A 21143-nucleotide genomic window follows, 5' to 3' on the forward strand; every position below is an offset into this window, starting at 1 on the left:
TCACAGGCTTCTATTGCCTAGCACCCTTGTACATCACGCACAAATCCACTAGAACCATGAGGAGACAGCATGTGTCCATTTCTGGAGAGAAGGAGCATTAATAATCCTTTGTAGTATACAGCCAGAGGTACTGACAGAAATATTCTACTTCAGTCAGTTTTGATTAATAAAAGTTAATTGGTAAACATAAGACATCACCTTCTGCTATATTTGATAAGTCACAAGCATTTTGCATCTATTTCCATAAAAATAGAGATATGTGAGGGGTCACAGGAGATAAATTGTTCCCAGGGATTTGTGAACAATTGCCACTTTCTAAGCATAAAGTAATAATTTTTGGTTCCCTATTTGCTTTTAAGAATGACTGCAACACTGTTAAATGGTCTTAGAGTGGCTGCATATTAAAATATTGTAGACAGAGTAACTCACAGGCAGACAGAGAAAATGGGTTTTCGTTGTTAAAAGATTATATTCATGATTTGTCCCAAATACCATAATTAGTTGTGGTTAGGAAATGCAACAGATGCAAGAAGTGAACCCCACAGTATGATGAAAATGACTTTTCATATCCACCCACCTTTAATTTGGCTCTGATTTTTCAAATGTAGTGTATGGTTCATTTTCAAAGGCTAATACTATAAATGCTTCTTTCATAGTCCATATTTTCTCTCTCAAAGTACATGTGTCCCCAGAAAGCAACAAACTCATAAATCAATTTCTACTGCAAGCTGTGATAACTAAATCATACTTAGAGCAAAAAGGTTTCCTTCTGGTGACACTTCCATTCCCTTTGTTTTACAAATTCCAAATCTATGATTAATAAATGTAGTGGCACATAAAATGACTCTTTTCTCTCAATGTGATCTTCTTAGGAGAAATAATATCCAACAGTCAGATTTTTCTCCTTAGCCGACGAGCTTTAAGGTTTTATTGAAATTTACAGCTGTTGAAGATTGTGCTGAACGATCCTGTGAGCAGCTGAGGCCCATTAAAACACAATATTAGTTTTGAGCATCCACTCTCTTTTCTAGCACAAAAATAGGGATTATTATTTTTTTTTCCAGAGCTAGCATAATGGTAGCAACTTCCCCTGGCTTATGAAAAAAATATATATTAAAAAAAAAACCCTCCGTGGTTTGTAGTCCAAATTTGTAATGAAACATATTGGTCAAATCCCAAAATGTGCCACACATCTCATCAGTTGGAGTGTCTCCCTCGGGAAGAATCCACTTCCAAATGAGCCTTGCTAAAAGGCATCTTCTTTGCAGCATTTTTTTTTTCATCTACTGCCCTTCTTCCTCCCTTTTGATGGGCTGTGTTGCTCCTACACACCCCCTGCGTTCAGCACACACATGGTCCCCAAAGATGACTCATTTCTCCTCTCCCTTCATCTAACCAACGCAGGAGATTTCACCCTAAAAGTTAAGGAGGCTGAATGAATTAATTTTTGAAACACATGCTTAAAACCTGTGGCAAACAAATTATGAGCAGAGAGAAAAACAGGGAGGTTGAATCTAAACAAGTCAAACAGCTTCAGAAAATAATCCTGGGATTTGCTTACCCTGAGGTGTTAATGTTTTCCTCTATTGAACACAGTAGACAATAAGGCTCAAAACAGTCCACTGACAGCATCCAGGAAGACTCAAACTGAGTGCTTGAAGAGATGATGGGAGATTTCCCTACAGTCTTTCATATGCATATGAGCCTTGGGGATGACAGTAAAATTTGATGTAAGATGATTCCTAGTGCTGCCTGTTCCTTCAAATGGAAATTACTCAATGCAGAAATCTGGTCAAATAAATGAATACCAGGGTACTAATGAATTTCAGTTTAAGGAAATAATTTAGTTCTACAAAATATTCTTCTTTTTAAAGTACTGACTTTGAAATTAATCATGGAATGGCTGGGGCTGGAAGGAACCTTAAATTTAGTTCCAACCTCCTGACAGGAGCAGGGACACCTTTAACTAGCTCAAAAATCCCCTTCAGCCTGGCTTTGAACACATCCATTCACAGGGCATCCACAACCTACTCCAGTGCCTCACCATCCTCAACAGGAACAACTTCTTCCTAACATCTAATCTAAATCTACCCTCTTGCATTTAATGCCATCCCCCCTTGTCCTATCACTCCATGCCCTTGTAAAATGTCCCCCCTCCAGCCTTCTCATAGGCTCCCTTTAGGTACTAGAAGACTGCTATAGGGTTTATGTTGTGGTGCCCATAAAAGGTATGGACAGACTAAAAACAGCTTACAGGATTTCTGTAGCATCTCTTACTGCTGGGAGGTGTCACTCTATCATGTTAGCAGACTTAAAAGGCCTGCAAACTGTGGAGTTTTTAAAGCATTGCTCAGCTAATACACTGCAGAGTTGATAGTCTCTGAATTTATTATTCACTAATGCTAATCATCACAATTTTTAATTAAAGTATTATCCAGTGTATGTGAAAAGCAATTATGTGCAACTAACAGAAGTTGTATGGCAGGCTAGGACTTGTAGAGAAATGCATTGCTGGCACAACTCCTCCTATCAAAATGAAGAGGTGTTTGTTTTAAAGTGAAAAAAAATATTATGTGGCACATTGTGAGCTGCTATCATCGAGGCAAAACCTCATCTAATGTTACTATCAACCCAAAATCTGCTGCATTTTTCCTAGATATTGTAATTTTTCTCATCTTTTAAAGCCTATTTAGCTACAGCTACTTTTTGTTTGTTTGTTTTGGAGACTGCAATTCATCTATTTGCAGATTTACTTTAACAAATGGCTGGTAAATCTGGACCAGCTTTGCTTGTTTGCAAGGTATTATGAGTGTTCAAAACCACAGCAAGTGGTATTTGACAGTTGCTTGTGCCTAACATATTTTCATTCCACAATATGTCAGCACATTTATTACCTATAAGAGTTGGTAATGACCACAAGCATTCAAATGCATAATGAATCGTTCTTACTGCAAAAATAGATACTAAACTCATGTGTAACTAAAGGCAAGGCAATTCATCTTCCTCTCTAGTGGGAAGAAATGCATTTGTAAAGTGTTTTGGTTCATTAACAGTTAACTAAATGGCAACATGTCCACCCAGCTGAAAGGGACACTCCAGAAATGACTTCATATGCCAAAAATTAACTTTCCTATTTTGTGTCAGACATAATTCCACTAACAGAAGGCATAAGATAATATTCATCTAGCTGCAGCTTACTGGGGGGTAAAATATCTTCATTGTAAGGCAGTTAATGAAGACACTAATGATGACTTCATAGCAGAAGTTTTCTTCTTTAAAAAAGAAAGAAAGCCATAATCAATGAATTGATGGTTAGAGGGAATCTTTGCAGTAAAAAGCCCTTCACTTAGAAAAAGGTAAAAAAAATATATATAAATTCCTCAAAGAGTACTGAGAATTTAATTCTTCAATATCAGAACTGAAAGGCAATTGTAGACCTCGACGGTGCTGCTGTCCTTTTTGCCTCTCTGAGGTCCTATACACTCCTTGTGTAAAGAAAGTTAAATGTGCTCTGCTTTTAAGTTTGATGAAGTACACTCAGGCAAGGCAAGCTGAAGACTTGACATCTCAGAGTAGCAATTTCTTTTGATGCTGTTACCTTTAGAGAAGCCATTGTTTTCTGTAAGAAGCGAGGGTAAACAGGCAAAATCATCCCATCAGTCAAGGCCCTGGATAACAGTGCAGTTGTAATTCCACTGGTGGGCTGCTTGTGTGTTTGGAAAACATTAATCTGTCTAGGTGTAACGTGAAGCCTTGTCTAAAACTTCTTGAGTAATTTTCCTGTAAAAGGATAATAAAAAACCATCCCAAAGCCCAATTCCTTTCTTTGTCTTCTGCTGTTGATCTTTTGGTCTTCTCTCTGGTTCAATGTTTCATACTTTTCTAGCACATACATGAGCCAGCAATATGCCGGCATGGCCAAGAAGGCCAATGGTATCCTGGGGTGTATTAGAAGGGCTTAGTAGGTCAAGAGGGGTTCTCCTCCTCCTCTGCCCTGGTGAGGCCACATCTGGAATATCTGTCCAGATCTGGGCCTTTCAGTTCAAGGACAGGGAACTGTTTGAAAGAGTCCAGTGCAGAGTCACAAAGATGGTTAAGGAAGTGGAATATCTCATTTATGAGGAATGGTTGAGGGAGCTGGGCCTCTTTAGCATGGAGAAGACTGAGGGATGACCTCACTAATGTCTATAAATATGCCAAGGGCAAGTGTCAGGAGAATGGAGCGAGGCTCTTCTCACTGATGTCCAATGATAGGACAAGGAGCAGTGGGTGCAAGGTGAAGCACAGGACATTCCATGTGAACATAAGGAAAAACTTCACTGTGAGGGTAACAAAACACTGGAATAGGCAGCCCAGAGAGGTTGTGGAATCTCCTTCTCTGAAGACAATCCAAACCCACCTGGATGTGCTTCTTTTCCCCCGTCTGCAGACACAGCAGCGATGTCACTCTCAGCCATCATTAGAGCTGACAGACCAGCTGATTGATTTACCCAAATCATTTTAAGCTTGTTTAAGAAGATTAAAAAAGCTTTATATTGATTTAGCAATACAAGGTACTTTTAATCACTTTAAGGAGCATCCATACAAGGTGGTTGTATCAATTTACCTGATCAGTTTAGCAGAGGATCCAGTTAGATTGATGCATTGGTCTAACTGGATCCCCTGCTAAACTGATCAGTTAAATTGATAACCTTTTGCCTACAGAAAAAAATGTTAAGTACACAACTTGCTCCACAGATAAGAAACAGAGTTTGCCTTGGGATTTTTCCAGTTTTGTATGCAACCTTCCCATATCTCAGGCTTCCTGTGTATACAAGACTGCCATATTTACTCCCAGAATTTCACAGACAGCAATATGTGAGTAGATGCTATATGCTTTTTCCAATACTTTGAGGGAGCAGCAGACCTACTGCACATAGATTGCACTGATGATTGGTATGTGAACCACAAATCTGTCACTTCCTGAACTTAGCAGACTTTCTATACGACATATATCAAACTTGCAAGGGGGTTCACACTGTCAGCATATGCACCTCTACTGCAAAAGTATGCAGAAATGCCTACAGAGGCCAGACAAACGTCCTCAAAGTCCTTTCAGACTGAATTTCTGACCAAGGAAATAAAATATAAGCAGAAACCTTTGGGTATATTTCACCCCTGCTACAGAGCTGAGTTTCACACTTTTCCCATTTGCACACATGCTACAGTGCTAGGAATTTCAAGTGGATTTACTCAGCCCACCAGGGGAGCAGTAAAGCACATGAAAATTAGGATTTCATATTAATGACTAACATCACTTATACCTCCTCTCCTTGCAGTTTGCCCAAACTGTAAGAGAACTCACACAAATCTCATTTTTCAGACACCGTGTGCTTGCCTAGGTCACTCTGTTCACTTCTCCCATAACAGATCCCAGGAAACTGTCTGATACCTGGATAACAAGGATTTTTCACTCTCTGATACCTGGATAACAAAGATTCTTCACCACCTGCAAATCTTCCATTTGTGTATTCTCAGCATTGACCAAAAAAATCATTTTGCAATGGGGTAGGAGTGGAGGAAGTAGATTCTCAGTGGTTAATAACTTAGGACTTGTCACTTAGCTCTCTTCAAGAGATTGCCCAGAAACTCATTGTTTCATCTTCCAGCTGTTTCCCATCAAATTACTATTAAATTATTCATAAATTATTACAGAGTTTCTTCACATCCCTGCAATACTAATTCTAACAGCCTGGAATACTAACTTTCAGGTATAAAAAGTTCCACATAAGCGGCAGTAAAATATACAGCACAGATGAATACAATTAAGATCCAAGAAGAGTTTTCCCTGTCTCATATAAACTCTATAGACTTCACCACCCCTTGTAGAACTTGGCAATATCCCATTGCCACCAGTTGCTAGCACATCTATCCCTCTGAACATGTGAAAATATAACACACAAATAACCACTTGGCATTTCAACACTTTCTTCATAAGTTAGGCAAGTAAAACAAAAAGAGATTTTATCTACATTTTCTAATGTTACAGCTAACTCCTTCAATCTCCAAAGAAGACTGTGCAGGTAAAACCACAGGCCAGCTTCCTAACTTTGAGGAAAGGATAAATGAGCATGCCTGCAGATAACAACTAATCAAAGTGCAAGTACTTTGCCATTAGTGGGTGAGCTGCTGATTAGTCAAAAAGAAATAAAAGTGTCACTTTAGGCAAAAAAGATGAGTTCAAACCAAGCAATATTTAGAATGTTATGAGGAAAACAGTATTGAGCATAACTCCATGTAAAAGAAAAAATAATCAGACATATTAAAAAAAAACACCCAACAACGCAAACTTTATTAAGTTTGTCCACTCAAGTGGACAATAATTGAGAGAGGAGCATTTACTTTTCCAAAGGATAGGATAGGATAGGATAGGATAGGATAGGATAGGATAGGATAGGATAGGATAGAATAGAATAGAATAGAATTAACCATGGGGGATAGTCTTTCTAGCACAGTCTGTTGCCACAGGATGAGGGTTAATGAATAGAATAGAATTAACCAGGTTGGAAAAGACCTTTGAGATCATCAAGTCCGACCTATCACCCAACACCATCTAATCAACTAAACCATGGCACTAAGTGCCTCACCCAGTCTCTTCTTGAACACCTCCAGTGATGGTGACTCCACCACCTCCCTGGGCAGTCCATTCCAATGGCCAATCTCTTTGTCTGTGAAGAATTTCTTCCTAACATCCAGCCCAAACTTTCCCTGGTGCAGCTTGAGACTGTGTCCTCTTGTTCTGGTGCTGGTTGCCTGGAAGAAGAGACCAACCCCCACCTGGCTACAACCTCCCTTCAGGTAGTTGTAGACAGCTATAAGGTCTCCTCTGAGCCTCCTCTTCTCCAGGCTAAGCAACCCCAGCTCCCTCAGCCTCTCCTCATAGGCCTTGTGCTCCAGACCCCTCCCCAGCTTTGTTGCCCTTCTCTGGACACCTTCCAGCAACTCAACATCTTTCCTACACTGAGGGGCCCAAATCTCATGAAAATGAATAGCATAAAGGAAGCACAGACATTCCACACACATCTAGTCCCTTATGCTGCACCAGCACCATTAAAACCACATGAATTATTTTGTCAGACTGCTTTGGAAGTTCACAGACGGTCTTAAAATAGCAATTTATCTCGAACATAGTATGAACAAGGCTACTTTATTCTCTTTAAACCTTAATTAGTGTACTTAAAATGTAAGTTGCCTTATCAAATATAATTAATCATATTTTAGGGTGGGTGCATTTTGAGCTTCACATTGACTTACATCCTGTTGCTTGGTATAATCTTGTGCCCGTCTCTAAACCATGTCACTTGCGGTCTGGGATAGCTGACTATCTGTAGGAAGTTCAGAACTGCAGCTTCTCCTTCTGTCACTGTTTTTCTCTGGTTTGTGTCCATGAAGTTGCCCATGTCTAAAAAAAAAAATTAAATATAAATACATAATGAATTACAGTTCTGGAAGTTCTTGTCCCATTTCCCATTTCTTTTCAGTGGACAGAGAAATAACTGTGTTTTACAAGAGCTTTTGGCATTGCTGTAATTAGTCAACATGACACTACAGATCTCGAGAGCTTTGATGAACAGAGGTTTGGATGAGCATAAGGCAAACCCAGTGCAGCAGTCATTGGTGCCACACAGCCTCAGCCTTCCTCTGCAATGATTGAGTGGCTTTACCTGACAGTGACACTTTTAATGGAGACTTCTGTTGTGGGGTTTTCTAAATCAGTTTTGGCTCAACACTAAAAAGTCCTGTGCAATGCAAAGGAATGCCAGTGGTTTATATAATTTTGTCAATGTGTTTTGGTCATCTATTGTGTTTTAACCCTTTTATCCATAGCTCCTCAAATAGACCAGCAGCTGTATCCCTTGTAGTCAAACCAATGGATAAGCAAATCTATGCAAATAAACCACTAGACCCAAATGGATATCAAAATGACAAGGCTATAATCTTGTTGGTAGGTATTAGTTCTTCTGGCACTACTCTGTGATTTAAATAATGCATCTCTATCCTTGACATTTGCAAAGGCATCAGCAGTGTTGAAGAGCGGTTTTAACAAAAACTTTAATGGAAGGAAGAAAACCACAATTTCAGAACCTCTGTCTCTGAAGGTTTGATTTCATAGACAAGTTCATGTATCTTTGTAGTCCCTCTAAAGATTCAGTGAATGTTTTCTTCTTGTTGAAGGCCAGCAGCATCCTCGCCTGTATCAGCAACAGTGTGGCCAGCAGGAGTAGGTAAGTGATCATGTCCCTGTACTAGGCACCTGTGAGGCCACATCTCAAATACCAGGTTCAGTTCTGTGCCCCTCACTACAAGATTGACACTGAGGTGCTGGAGCAGGCCTGACGAAGGGCGATGAAGCTGGTGAAGGATCTAGAGAATGAATCTTATGAGGAGTGATTGAAAGAACCAAGATGAAGTGAGGTAAAAAGGAAGCTCAGGGGAAACTTCATCACTCTCTACAGCTCCCTGAAGGTTTGGAGCCAAGTGGTAGGCAGTCTGTTCTCCCCATGAACAAGCATTAGGACAAGAGGAAACAGCCTTCAATTACACCAGGGGAGGTTTAGGCTGCTCATTAGGATCAAATTCTTCCCTGATGGCGTTCTCAAGCAAAATGGTGGAATCTCTATCCCTGGAGGAATCTAAAAGCCCTGTAGATGTGGTGCTGATGGACATGGTTTAGTGGTGACCTGGCAGTGCCGAGTTAATGATTGTACTTCATGACTTTAAAAGTCTTTTACAACCTAAATGATTCTATGATTCTCTTGCTTTTTGTATTGCATTCCTATCCACTAAAATAAACAGCACTGTAAGTTCCTACTTAGTTAACCTCCAGAAGAATGCCCATGCATTTTAATTTCTTTTAAGCCAGGACACTGACACACACACAGAGCTGTCTGGTTTCTGCTACTGAATTCCCTTTGTAACGACCACAGTGTTCTTTAAAAGTTCCCTGCTGCAGAAAGGCAGTGCAGGAGACATTGAAACACAGAATACTGCTCTCAGGTCTGTGGATGGCAGGAGATGAGAAGAGACAGAACAAGAGCAGAAATTAAAAGCACATGGTATATTAAAGAAGCTTTAATCATCTTTGTGATTTTCAAGTTATTTATTCAGACATAATCAGCATTGTACTTCCTCTGTTGCTCCATATTTCTTACAACTGTAATCAGATCATGTACTTGAAAAGAAGTTTCAAACTGCGTAGGTGGATCTAATTAACTTCACTGTCATATGATTATTTTAGTCTTCACAATCCAAGAGTTTTTAAGCCCATTCTGTAATTAAGATTTACTCAGCAGTTTTCTCACAAATACCTGTTCCCATTCAGCCAAGTAATATGTTAGCATGTGTTGAGAACATTTTTTTTCATTATTTAACAAGTTCCCTGCCTCCTCAGAGCTCTAGGAGATGGAAAATGCCTCAGATCTTTCTCAGTGCACATTATAATTGTGTCATTCAATTTTTTTTCACTAGAAACCTTGAGTTTAAGTGTATTTGAGAAGTATTCTCTACCCGATGGCAAAAAATAGTTCATTTTCTCTGAACTCTTCTGAGTTAAACATCTGACATACAGTTGCTGGTATCTTTTGGTGACTGGATGACTTCAGTAACCCCTAGGAATGCTGCTTTCTGGTCTCTTTTCAAGAGTAACCAAAAAGTATGCTATGGCAAAGTGTCAGGTACTTCATTAGAACCTCACAACTTAAATCATAGAATCAATAGAATCATAGAATCAATAAGGTTGGAAAAGACCTCAGAGATCATCAAGCCCAGCCTGTCACCTAAGACCTCATGACTACTAAACCATGGCACCAAGTGCCTCGTCCAATCCCTTTTTGAACACCTCCAGGGATGGTGACTCCACCACCTCCCTGGGCAGCCCATTCCAATGGCTAACAATTCTCTCTGTGAAGAACTTTCTCCTCACCTCGAGCCTAAACTTCCCCTGGCACAGCTTGAGACTGTGTCCTTGGTTTAGAACAATAACATTAAAACACAGAAGACAATCATATGGCAGCACTATCCAAGCTGGGTAGAGGGAAAATGGGATATTTACAATTTACAGGGCACTCGAATCTGCAGCAATGAAGTACAAGTTTGACAGCTTTCACTAGTGAAGCCACATTTGTCATATACATCGCTGAAGGTTCAAGACCAAAAGTCTCCCAAGTCATGTGTGATCTGCTTTGCTTTGTCTCAGTGTCCTTATCAGTGAAAATAACTAACTCAATAAATAGATTGCTTAATTCAGACAGAGATGTCTCAAGAGATGGCTTTTTAGCCTTGTTCAGCAATGCAGAGCTACAAATTAAATGGCAGAAAAAGAAAACCCAAGAAAACAATTGCACTTCTGTCTCTCTCAAGAACAACCAAACACACACCCCCATAAAAGCCTGAAGAAACAAATCTTTCCCTCATTCAGAGGGGAGAAGAGCTGTATTTTCAGCAGGCAAACTTCTTTAGCAGCATTATGAAAGGTAAAGTCTTCCTGTCCCTCCTTCTCGCTGTCATTCCCACAAGTACTACCTCAAGAATTGCTCCCTGTGCTGTGCCAGTACAACTGCCTGTACAGCTGCACAGGGAATAGGATGGAGGGGAAAGAACTATTTTAACAAACCTTACAAAATAATTGTTACTTTTCTTTTATATTTTGGGGAAGTTTCCCAGTCTGCAACTGCACAAACAAGTTTTCCCGCTGAGCCTAAAGGGACAGTGTTCTACACTGCAATACAAGAGTGGGAATGATTAGAGGGAGAGAGGAGAAAATGGGTACATTTTTCTCTGGTGCTGCCACCAAAGCCTTTTTTCCCCTGAAACCACACCTGCAGATGCAACTCCAGAGGCATCCAGACTAATCTAACGACTCACTGCTGCAGAACAAGAAGCATCTTACCATCATGTTCCCCTGCTCCATCTTTCCCTTCTAACCTTGTTGGAGGTCACTCACCCCACTCACAGTTATACTCATTCACTTTCTCTAGATCCTCTGAGGCCTGATATAATTCACTAAACAGAAGAAGAATATTCAGACAAGTTCTTGCAAGGGTCTGACACACATCAGAGTGAGCACAAGGTCACTAGGAGTTGCACGCAGCAGGGGCATAAAGGTTGGCAGAAGGCAGGGAAGGAAAACACGATTTCAGTAGCAGTTTATTTTTACATTAGCTCCCAGCACCTCTGAGACAATACCACTGACAGATCAAACATCAAATTATTGATATTACTGACACTGCAGATCCAGTAACATGATTTACTGCAATACAGTAAACTGCTAAGCGTGATGCCAAAACTTAAATAGTATCATTTGCAAATGTTTTTATTTTAAAACAAAGGAAATGACATGCAATATCCCTCATGACAGTGATTAGCATGGATTGCTTCCTTGGAATTGGGTTTCCAATAAATAATTCAATTTATCTAAATTCCACTTATCAACTGACATTTACTACTAGTGAATGTTCAGTTATTGACCCTGAGGAAGACAAATTTGACCCATGTATCAAATTACTTCCAAACACCATACAAAGCTGGGTGGTTTGTTTGTTGGTTTTGTTGGTTTGTTTGGGTTTTAAATGCTTTTACTTTTTAAAGGGGAGGTTATTTTATGATTAGTTTCAAACAAGGTATTTGAATTTACATTTTCTAAACAACTACAAAGGAAGAAAAGAAAAGGAAATGAGAGGAGAGAGGGGAGGGAAGAGAGGAGAGAGGAGGGAAGAGAGAGGGGAGAGAGGGGAGAGAGAAGAGAGGGGAGAGAGGAGAGAGGAGAGGGAGGGGAGAGAGGGGAAAGAGGAGAGAGAGGAGAGAAAAGAGAGAGAGGAGAGAGAGGAGAAGGGAGAAAATTTGGAGTATGCAATAATTTCTTAGGTCATGTTAACCAACACTGACTCTTGAGGAAATCAGCTTAAGATTTCCACATGGAAGTTAGATATCAAATCAGAGGTCAGCTCAAAAATTCTGCTTAGCACGAACTGAAGAGGTACAGACTCTGGAGATGCAGCTTCAGCAAGGTGTTGAGAACAGACTTTGAAAGTCAGCAAGGTTCTCATTGTGCAACCACTGCCTGTTTTGTATCACCAGGATTATGATCTGAAGTCTTCATGGAGCTATCTCCACCACACAGTTTTCTTTCAGATATCCTCTGCTGTCCTCAGGGAGTTTTTGGGAGGGTTAAATTGTTTTGATCAATTGTTTTGTGCTACAAGGTTTTTCTTAATCCCTGCATATTCAAGAAAAGGTGTAACAGTTTCCTCATGCTACAGCTATCTCTAAATGATCTCTTTGATGGCTTTGAACAGCTTAAAGCTTGCTCAGAAGACTTAATGTTGCACTGCTTTGAACTGCTTCCCAAAAGATAAATGGTGTAGGTGTGAAACTACTTGAAATTCAATTATATTAAAATCTATTAATTATGACACCCAACAACTTTTCAGCCTGCCAAATGTTATTGTTATGGTGATTTTTTTTAACCCACAAAAAGAATTAGCTAGCTAATGAAATGCAGAGTAACCATTCAGACATACATGCCACTTGAACTTCAGATCTTCTTTGCAGCAATGCACCCATCCTGTTCCGCACAACACACTGATAAAAGCCAGCATCAGACCTCTGTAAAGCTGGGATGATGTACCTGCAAGACAAGATGCAGAATTATCATGCACTCCTTCTTAAAAGCAGACCCAATCCTACTTTATGTGGCATTTCTTACTTTGCCTCTGTTATTTTACACATTGTCTCAAATCGATAAAGTTGGAAAAGACCTCAGAGATCATCAAGTCCAACCTATCACCCAACACCTCATGACTAACTAAACCATGGCTTCAAGTGCTACATCCAATCCCTTTTTGAACACCTCCAGGTATGGTGACTCTACCACCTCCCTGGGCAGCACATTCCAATGGCCAATTACTCTTTCTGGGAAGAACTTTCTCCTCACCTCCAGCCTAAACTTCTCCTGGGACAGCTTAAGACTGTGCTTATTGCTTTTTCCCCCCTACCAACAGCATTCTTATATAATCTTTGGTGTTTGGGTACAAAATGGTCTGTACTTTATAGAAGAAAAAATATACTGAACTGCATGAAAAATTTCAGTCATGAGATCTACATTTGATATGTATTGAAATGTTGCCCCTTGTTTCATCTACCCTCATTCATAAGGCAGAGATGCCTGGTAATTTCTTCAGAGGTGGTACAAGACAACTATAATCTAAATATAGGCTTTAGGAAGAGTTGTAAGAAATATCAAAGCTTTCTAATGAAAAGAAAGGTGGTGAATAGAATAGAATAGAATAGCATAGAATAGCATAGAATAGCACAGAATAGCATAGAATAGCATAGCATAGAATAGAATAGAATAGAATAGAATAGAATAGAATAGAATAGAATAGAATAAACCAGGTAGGAAGAGACCTTTGAGATCATCGTGTCCAACCTATCATTCAACATTATCTAATCCTGAAGGGAGATTGTAGCCAGGTGGGGACAGAACAGAACAGGTTGGAAAAGACCTTTGAGATCATCTATTCCAACCTATCACCCAACACTATCTAATCATGCCAGTAAGCAGCCCATCCAGTCTCTTCCTAAACACCTCCAGTGATGGTGACTCTACCACCTCCCTGGGCAGCACATTCCAATCCCCAGTCACTCCTTCTATGAAGAACTTCTTCCTAACACCCAGCCTAAACCTCCCCTGGTGCAGCTTGAGATGGTGTCCTCTTGTTCTGGTGCTGGGTACCTGGGAGAAGAGACCAACCCCTAAGCCTCCTCCTCTCCAGGCTAAGCAACCCCAGCTCCTTCAGCCTCTCCTCACAGAGCTGTGCTCCAAACCCCTCCCCAGCTTTGTTGCCCTTCTCTGGACACATTCCAGCAAGTCAACATCTTTCCTAAACTGAGGGGCCCAGAACTGGACACAGTGCTCAAGGTGTGGCCTAACCAGTGCTGAGTACAGGGACAGAATGACCTCCCTGCTCCTGCTGCAACTCAGAAGAATGCAGGAAAGACACAGTGCACTGTACATTGTATTTGTTCTGCCCTTCACTCCACTTAAAAAGTCACTTAGTCACTAATGCTCACCTCCCTCATTCAACTACATCTGACTACTCAACATGAAAATGAGCTGATAGGCACAGTTTTAATGTGAATAAAACACATGAATAATATAGATAATCCTGCATTAAACAAACATTAATCAAAGTGCGTATCCCCCCGGTCACCTTCGGGAGATATTAGGGTAGGATTAATGAAAGTCTTTATGAAAAGATAAGGAAAAAAAATAAAACTGCTGAATTTTAATCTTCAAATTTTAATTCCACTAAAAGAAAGCCTCCCTTCTCACGCTCACATGCACTGTACACACCCCCATACAGAGCTCGATATCGGAACAGGATCAGACAGCAGAAAGACAAAGGAGGTGGAAGAAATCAAGCTTAAGTGATAAATGAAGACTATAATCACTGCATTATAATTACAATCAAATACTCTATAGCAAATAGGTCAGGCAACCAAATACAGTGAATTAAAGCAGGGCCCAACACCATGGGCAAATTTTAGTAATCTCCTGTGACTCCTAGCAGACCCTGGCTTCCTAAGGATACGAGTTGTAGGCAATTGTGTTGTCTGCGAGCTGCGTGCTTTAGCTGAGGTCTCCTGACCTCCCTTGGAGCAACTGGTGAATTGCCCCCAGTGATTATGAAAGTTTGTACTGGGAAGATTAGAAAGACTCAAACCAGTGCTCTGATTGGAAGCAGTAAACCTGACAAACAGGACACAAATATTTGCTGGCCAGCATGTATCAAACTCTGAATTAGCCATGTTGCCTCTTGTTTGATGAGAGTGCCACAGGAAACGGAGTGAAAATACAAGGTATAGGGTAGAAATCAATAAGACATAAGGTTTCCCTTAGTTCCTTACAGACTAATTTTCTTCTCTGCCAGGCAGATGATTGTTGCAAAACATCATTGCCAAAAAAAAAGAGAAAGATCCTAACAAATAAATATTGACAATTCATTTCTACAGTTCATTTTTACCACACACCTTAATAGTATAACAAGCTTCCTCCCAGAAAGACTTAGTACTGCACTTGGCTAACATTTATTCCTGTGGTTGTCTATTAAATAGAGCCAAAATTAAAGGCTTCTTTCTTTGGTATTCATCTTACTAAGACCATAATGCAGAGTTAGTTTTACTGCCACCAGGACAAAACAAATCAATTAGATCAGAAGCGTCCTACTTTGGTGTTCTTGACTGACTTATTAATGTTTCAGCAGGAAACATTCTTACTCTGTTGCCTGAAGAGAAGAAAATATTCTAGGAGTTTACAGTGTGAAAATCTCATCTACCTTGGAAATTCCAAGACAGCCCAAACCTACTCAGCAGTTGGCTTCCCAGTGGACCTACTAGGTAAGGTGCAGGTAGGGAAAGTAAAATTAGAAAAATTAAATAACAACATTATTTTAAAATAAATAAATAGGGGGAGAGTTGCCCAGGGAGGTGGTAGAAGTCCCAGTCCCTGGAGGTTTTTAAGGCCAGGCTGGATGTGGCTCTGAGCAACGTGATCTAGTGGGGGGGGTCTCTGCCCATGGCAGGGGGATTGAGGTCCCTTCCAACCCTAACAATTCTACCATTCTCTGATTCTATATTATTTGAGACTAACTTGGAAATTACAAACTTGGGCAAGTGATAACATAATGAAACTTGTGAATGTGGCATGTCAGGATGTGGGTTAATCACCATGGTGGTGTTAGGTTGACGGTTAGACTTGACAATAGAATAGAATAGAATAGAATAGAATAGAATAGAATAGAATAGAATAGAATAGAATAGAATAGAATAGAATAGAATAGAATTAACCAGGTTGGAAGAGACCTTTGAGATCATCGAGTCCAACCTATCCCCCAACACCATCTAATCAACTAAACCATGGCACCAAGCAGCCCATCCAGTCTCTTCCTAAACACCTCCAGTGATGGTGACTCCACCACTTCCCTGGGCAGCACTTTCCAATGGCCAATAACTCTTTCTATGAAGAACTTCTTCCTAACATCCAGCCTAAAACTCCCCTGGCACAGCTTGAGACTGTGTCCTCTTGTTCTGGTGCTTGTTGCCCGGGAGAAGAGACCAACCCCCACCTGATCTTAGAGGTCTTTTCCAGCCAAAACAATTCTATGATTCTATTCTATGGGTTTCTAATTCTATGTTTACAATTTAAAACAGTCTCTATGCACCTGATGCATCTGATCACTCTTTTGAAATATACGTCCTTCATCACCAGGATTGCAAGAAGTTAAAGGATGAAGTAGTATCAAATGCCTAAGGAGAAATGCTAACTAACGTTTATATTTAATTCCTAATTTGAAAAGTACATGCTCATTTTAATTTTAAATGCTTGATGAGTTAAAAGTAATCCTATAGGCCACAGGTTTTTAATAGACATCGTTATGAAGACAGAATTAAACCCAAAAGCAGTCATATAACTTGTTATCTAGTCCAACTTAACAAAGGGCTTATGTATCAACTGGTCTGGTGTTTGGGTGTGTTTTTTTTTAATGCAGAATGAAATTCAAACATGTCCAACATGAAAGCCACAAATATAATAAATATTTTTAAGCAGTTTGGGAGGAATGTGTCCTGCTGCTGAGATACAACCTCCGTTTCTTAAATTCAGATAAAGATCTCCGGGTCACAAAACCAAATATGGAAGACACAGCTGGTCCAGAATGTAATGCAAAAGAAAACAAAGAGAAACCAAAAAAAACCCCACCCAAAACCAACAACAACAAAAAGAAAAAGGTAATTGCCTGAACTCTAAAGACTGTAACTTATAGACATAACCAAAATTGCTCCTGCAGTCAGCAATATTGCTTCATTCCATGTATCTCAGATCACAAAGAATTTATAAGAATGTTCTATAAATCCTTAATAGAAAAGAGGGTATGCACAATCACTCCAAAAGCCAGGCTCTGCACATCCTCAGCATCGTTACACAAGGACAAGCTGTTCATTCAGGGTCACCAATGTCAAAATGCAAAGACACTCCAATTAGTTCTTCACTCACTTAGTGTGTTATAATAAGCTTTGAATATTTTCAGCCTGTTGAAATATAGACATTACTTTAACTGACACACACTAAGTAATATCAACTACCACAAATCTTTGATTGATCATTCAAATTGCAGCAGAAGTCACTTACACAGGAAAGAGTCATGCATTTAAACAGAATATTTACCCATGAAAACTGCAGAGCAAAATATTACAGGGTCAAAGTTTAAATTCTGCAACTGGAATTGTTATGTCTAAGCATATCTTTTCCTTGCTCTCATACATCCTAATGCACCTATGCCATATAATCCTTTTTGGAAGTGTAAAGCTTTGTATTTCTAAAGAATCAAAATCCTGTTTGGCTTATCTCTGACTGTGGTATAGTAGTAGTAGCCAGGCTTTCACTTCTAAATTACTATTTTCGAACAATGTTATTTTATTATGACAAAGCAGTAGTTTCCTAACTTCTTAATCACCTCTGCAAAGATGCTTTAAGTAGAATTGGAAACCAGAACAACAGCATTTAAAAAAAGGCCAAATTAATAAATATTGCTTGTAACATGCACTAGCCTAAATTAAGTCTAACAATAAGAAATGAGAACGGAATGGAATGGAATGGAATAGAATGGAATAGAATTAACCAGGTTGGAAAAGACCTTTGAGATCATCAAGTCCAACCTATCACCCAACACCATCTAATCAACTAAACCATGGCACCAAGCACCCCATCCAGTCTCTTCCTAAACACCTCCAGCGATGGTGACTCCACCACCTCCCTGGGCAGCCCATTCCAATCTCCAATGGCCAATTACTCTTTCTGTGAAGAACTTCTTCCTAACATCCAGCTTAAACCTCCCGTAGCACAGCTTGAGACTGTGTCCTCTTGTTTTGGTGCTGGCCGGCCAGGAGAAGAGACCAACCCCCAACTGGCTACAACCTCCCTTCAGGTAGTTGTAGGCAGCAATGAGGTCTCCTCTGAGTCTCCTCTTCTCCAGGCTAAGCAACCCCAGCTCCCTCAGCCTCTCCTCATAGGGCTTGTGCTCCAAACCCCTCCCCAGCTTTGTTGCCCTTCTCTGGACACATTCCAGCATGAGGTCCTGTATACAACTATGTATACACACAACCCGTCTAGCGATTCTAACTCACACTTCGATACACTGTGAAATCATCATTTTGAATTAGGATGGGCACTGATTTAAGCAATGCCAGGGCACTCTGAGCTTACTTTCAAACCCTCACATGTTCTTACTCAGGTTTCTGCTAGTACCATCATCAAATCTAAGGCTCTCAGCAACTAGCACATCTCCAAAGCTTGAGTTCTAACCTTTGCTTTCGGTTGATTCCATGTTCATGTGTTTTGTCCTCCCACACCATTCCTTTGTCTTACTTTCTCATCATCTTAGGTAGTTAAAAGCTGTTGTCAGCTCCTACCACCAAGAAACTACAACAGACTCTGCTGTTGTTGATCAAAACAGGTGGCATTTGCACAAAGTGACACTCAAACCTTCTGTGATTAATTGTGCTATTAGAGAGTTGGGTCTTTCTTTCTAGAAAGCATTCCCAAGTCCCTTCTATATGTGCCTATGGCTCATTTTGAGGTATCACTGTATCACAAGGCAACCATTAATAGATGGAATTCCTCAGGACTAAGCAGTCTCACCCAAATAAAACAATCTTTAGTTTCTAGAAAAGTCCACAGAGAGCTGTATGTTTGATTGCAAACATAGTTGCTAAATACTTTACATACTAAAAGACCAAAACCAAGTTTTCAAAGGCTTTTAAGGGACTTTCATCCCTACTGCTCTTAAGTGTAAATAATATCAAAACTAGAATTGACATTAGTTACAATTCCTAAAACCTTTGAGAAAAGTAATTCTGGACTGCCATGTGCAACAATATAGAACTTTTTTGCATTATCTGCCTTTTAATACTAATCTATACTCTAATTTCTGACTACAGTGATGGATCTGGCACTTAGGGACATGGTTTTGTGCTGACCCTTCAGTGCTTGGTTGAGGGCTGGACTGGGTGATCTTTGAGGTATCTTCCAACTGGATGTATTCTGTGATCACAATTTATCCTTATCTTAAGCAATGTAATTACAAAAGTGCAGTATTTAGCTTGGTTTGTTAAAGCTGTGCCTGTCACCTACCCATTCCTTAGAACTTTTGAACTCATTAGGTAATTCTGACAAAATTTGAGAGCAATGAGTAAATTGCATAAATATTACATTTCTATAAGGTTATAGAAATTATCAGTTGCATAGAGGAGCCCCTGTTAATGCTCCCATTAAAGAAAAGATGACAAAACTTGGCTGTTTTACACTTTGATATTTGGCCAGCCATCTGCTGCCTATCAGCAAAAATGTAGCTCTCATTAGCCACGGTATGGTTTTTCTCTTGCTTGATGGGATGCCTTGTGAAATGGGGAAGGAGGCAGAGAGGACCTGGGAGCAAAGTGCATAATCACTGAACAGTTTGTTAAACTGTGAAATTATTTCTTCTGTTCTCAGAAGTGAAACTTAGAGTTTCATGTACAATTTAAGATCAACCACATTCATCTAGGTCTTATTGAAAAGAACAGTCCCATGGAGCTTAGGCTTGTTCAAGGAGGAACAGCACATCATAGGCAACACGTAGCTAAGGAGCATGCCTGCTCTTTATCATCAGTACATGCAAGGTTACATCTCCACTAGAAAGCATTTTTGGTGCTTAAAATTTCTATGCTAGGTCTTTGCTTTGAAGTGTGATATATTATTTTTAGCAAAGGAGATTCTCTCCTCGAGACCTTACTTGTTTACAAAGAAACAGCCTTTCAAGATTAAAAACCATTGCCGATGTATCGGCGTCTACACAGCTGCTCTGAGGTGTTGGGGATTTTAGGGGGGCTGTGGTGGTGTGAGTGTTTGTTTGGGGCTTTTTTTTTTTTTCTCCCCTGTAACACTTAGAGAAAATTGTTATATAGCTTTTACTTACTTATATTCACTGGAGTAGGCGGTGATTTCACTGTCATTGTGCAACCACTTAAATTCCAAGGGCCAGCTGCCTTCGGCAAGGCACGTAAGTACAAGTCGATTTCCTTCCAAGTGTATCTGGGGCAAGCCTGGTTCAGTCTTGAAGTATGGTGCAACATCACCTGAAATACAAAGAGAAGATGGTTTTGTAAGCTATTTAAGTGAGTCTAGTACATAGCACTGATATCTAGCTCATTTCTGGATGAAACAGCCATTGTAAACCAAGAGACAGTAGGATTCAGTAGTGAAAGCTTATACTGTTGCATTTGTAACTAAGCTTTATCTTTAGAGGCAGAATTCACATGATCTTGATAACCTTAGTCCTTGGTACTTCTTTAGAAGCGAAGTGCCCACTCAGACAAGCTTTTGTCCATGTTTTACTGTTTATACATAGGAGAATTTCAGCACTGTCTGCTGTGGTAGGCAGCAAACAGCCCCTATTGGATTTTTCCACCTCTCTCTCTCCCCTGCAAGGAATAAACCCACTCAAATACTATTTTTTTCCTTTTATGTATTTTTTCTTTGCTTTAAAATAAACCAGAAGAGTAATCTTGGCTAGAAATTATTATCACAGCAGGAGAAATCTGAGGGTAAATGAAGAATTTTGATAGAAAAATAAAAAGGGGGGGGGGGGGGGGGAAGAAAACCCACCTCACAAAATGGCAAGATTAATGTGTTTTTCAACATTATTGCCAACCCAAATGTGTTCAAATTCCAATACCTGAAACCACTAGCAGATTTTGAATTAGGGTACTTGAGTAACGTTGAAGGGTCACACGCAGTCTCAAACTTGTTCGCCCGTGGATCGCAAACGCTTAAAAATACTCCAAGCAGCAAAATTCTCGACTGGTAAATTGCCAAAGCTCTACTCCAATGCAGACTTATTACAAGTCTACATCTGCTGGGGAGCCAACCCTCATCACCTCTGGAAGATTTAGATTTTCACACTTTATGCAATTTCTACTTTTAGCTATGTAAGAGCTACAGTAAGAACTACAGACTGACTCTTACAAGTCCACAAATACCTTGGATAATCAAGATTAGCATGCTTATGTAT

The 21143-nt window shown here is 39.9% G+C and overlaps 1 protein-coding gene across 1 annotated transcript in view; it reads right to left on the reverse strand.

Annotated features, from left to right (window-relative positions):
- The window catches only part of SDK1 (sidekick cell adhesion molecule 1), a 443236-nt gene that overhangs the window by 303274 nt on the left and 118819 nt on the right, over positions 1-21143 (reverse strand). Inside the window, exons 2-4 of the mRNA XM_054180334.1 lie at positions 20049-20208; positions 12558-12664; positions 7294-7441 (exon numbers count right to left, since the gene is read on the reverse strand). Of these exons, the coding sequence (XP_054036309.1) occupies positions 7294-7441; positions 12558-12664; positions 20049-20208 (415 nt within the window). The remainder of the gene's footprint in view (positions 1-7293; positions 7442-12557; positions 12665-20048; positions 20209-21143) is intronic.

This window comes from Dryobates pubescens, chromosome 4 (genome assembly GCF_014839835.1).
Source record: "Dryobates pubescens isolate bDryPub1 chromosome 4, bDryPub1.pri, whole genome shotgun sequence".
NCBI classification, from domain to species: domain Eukaryota; kingdom Metazoa; phylum Chordata; class Aves; order Piciformes; family Picidae; genus Dryobates; species Dryobates pubescens.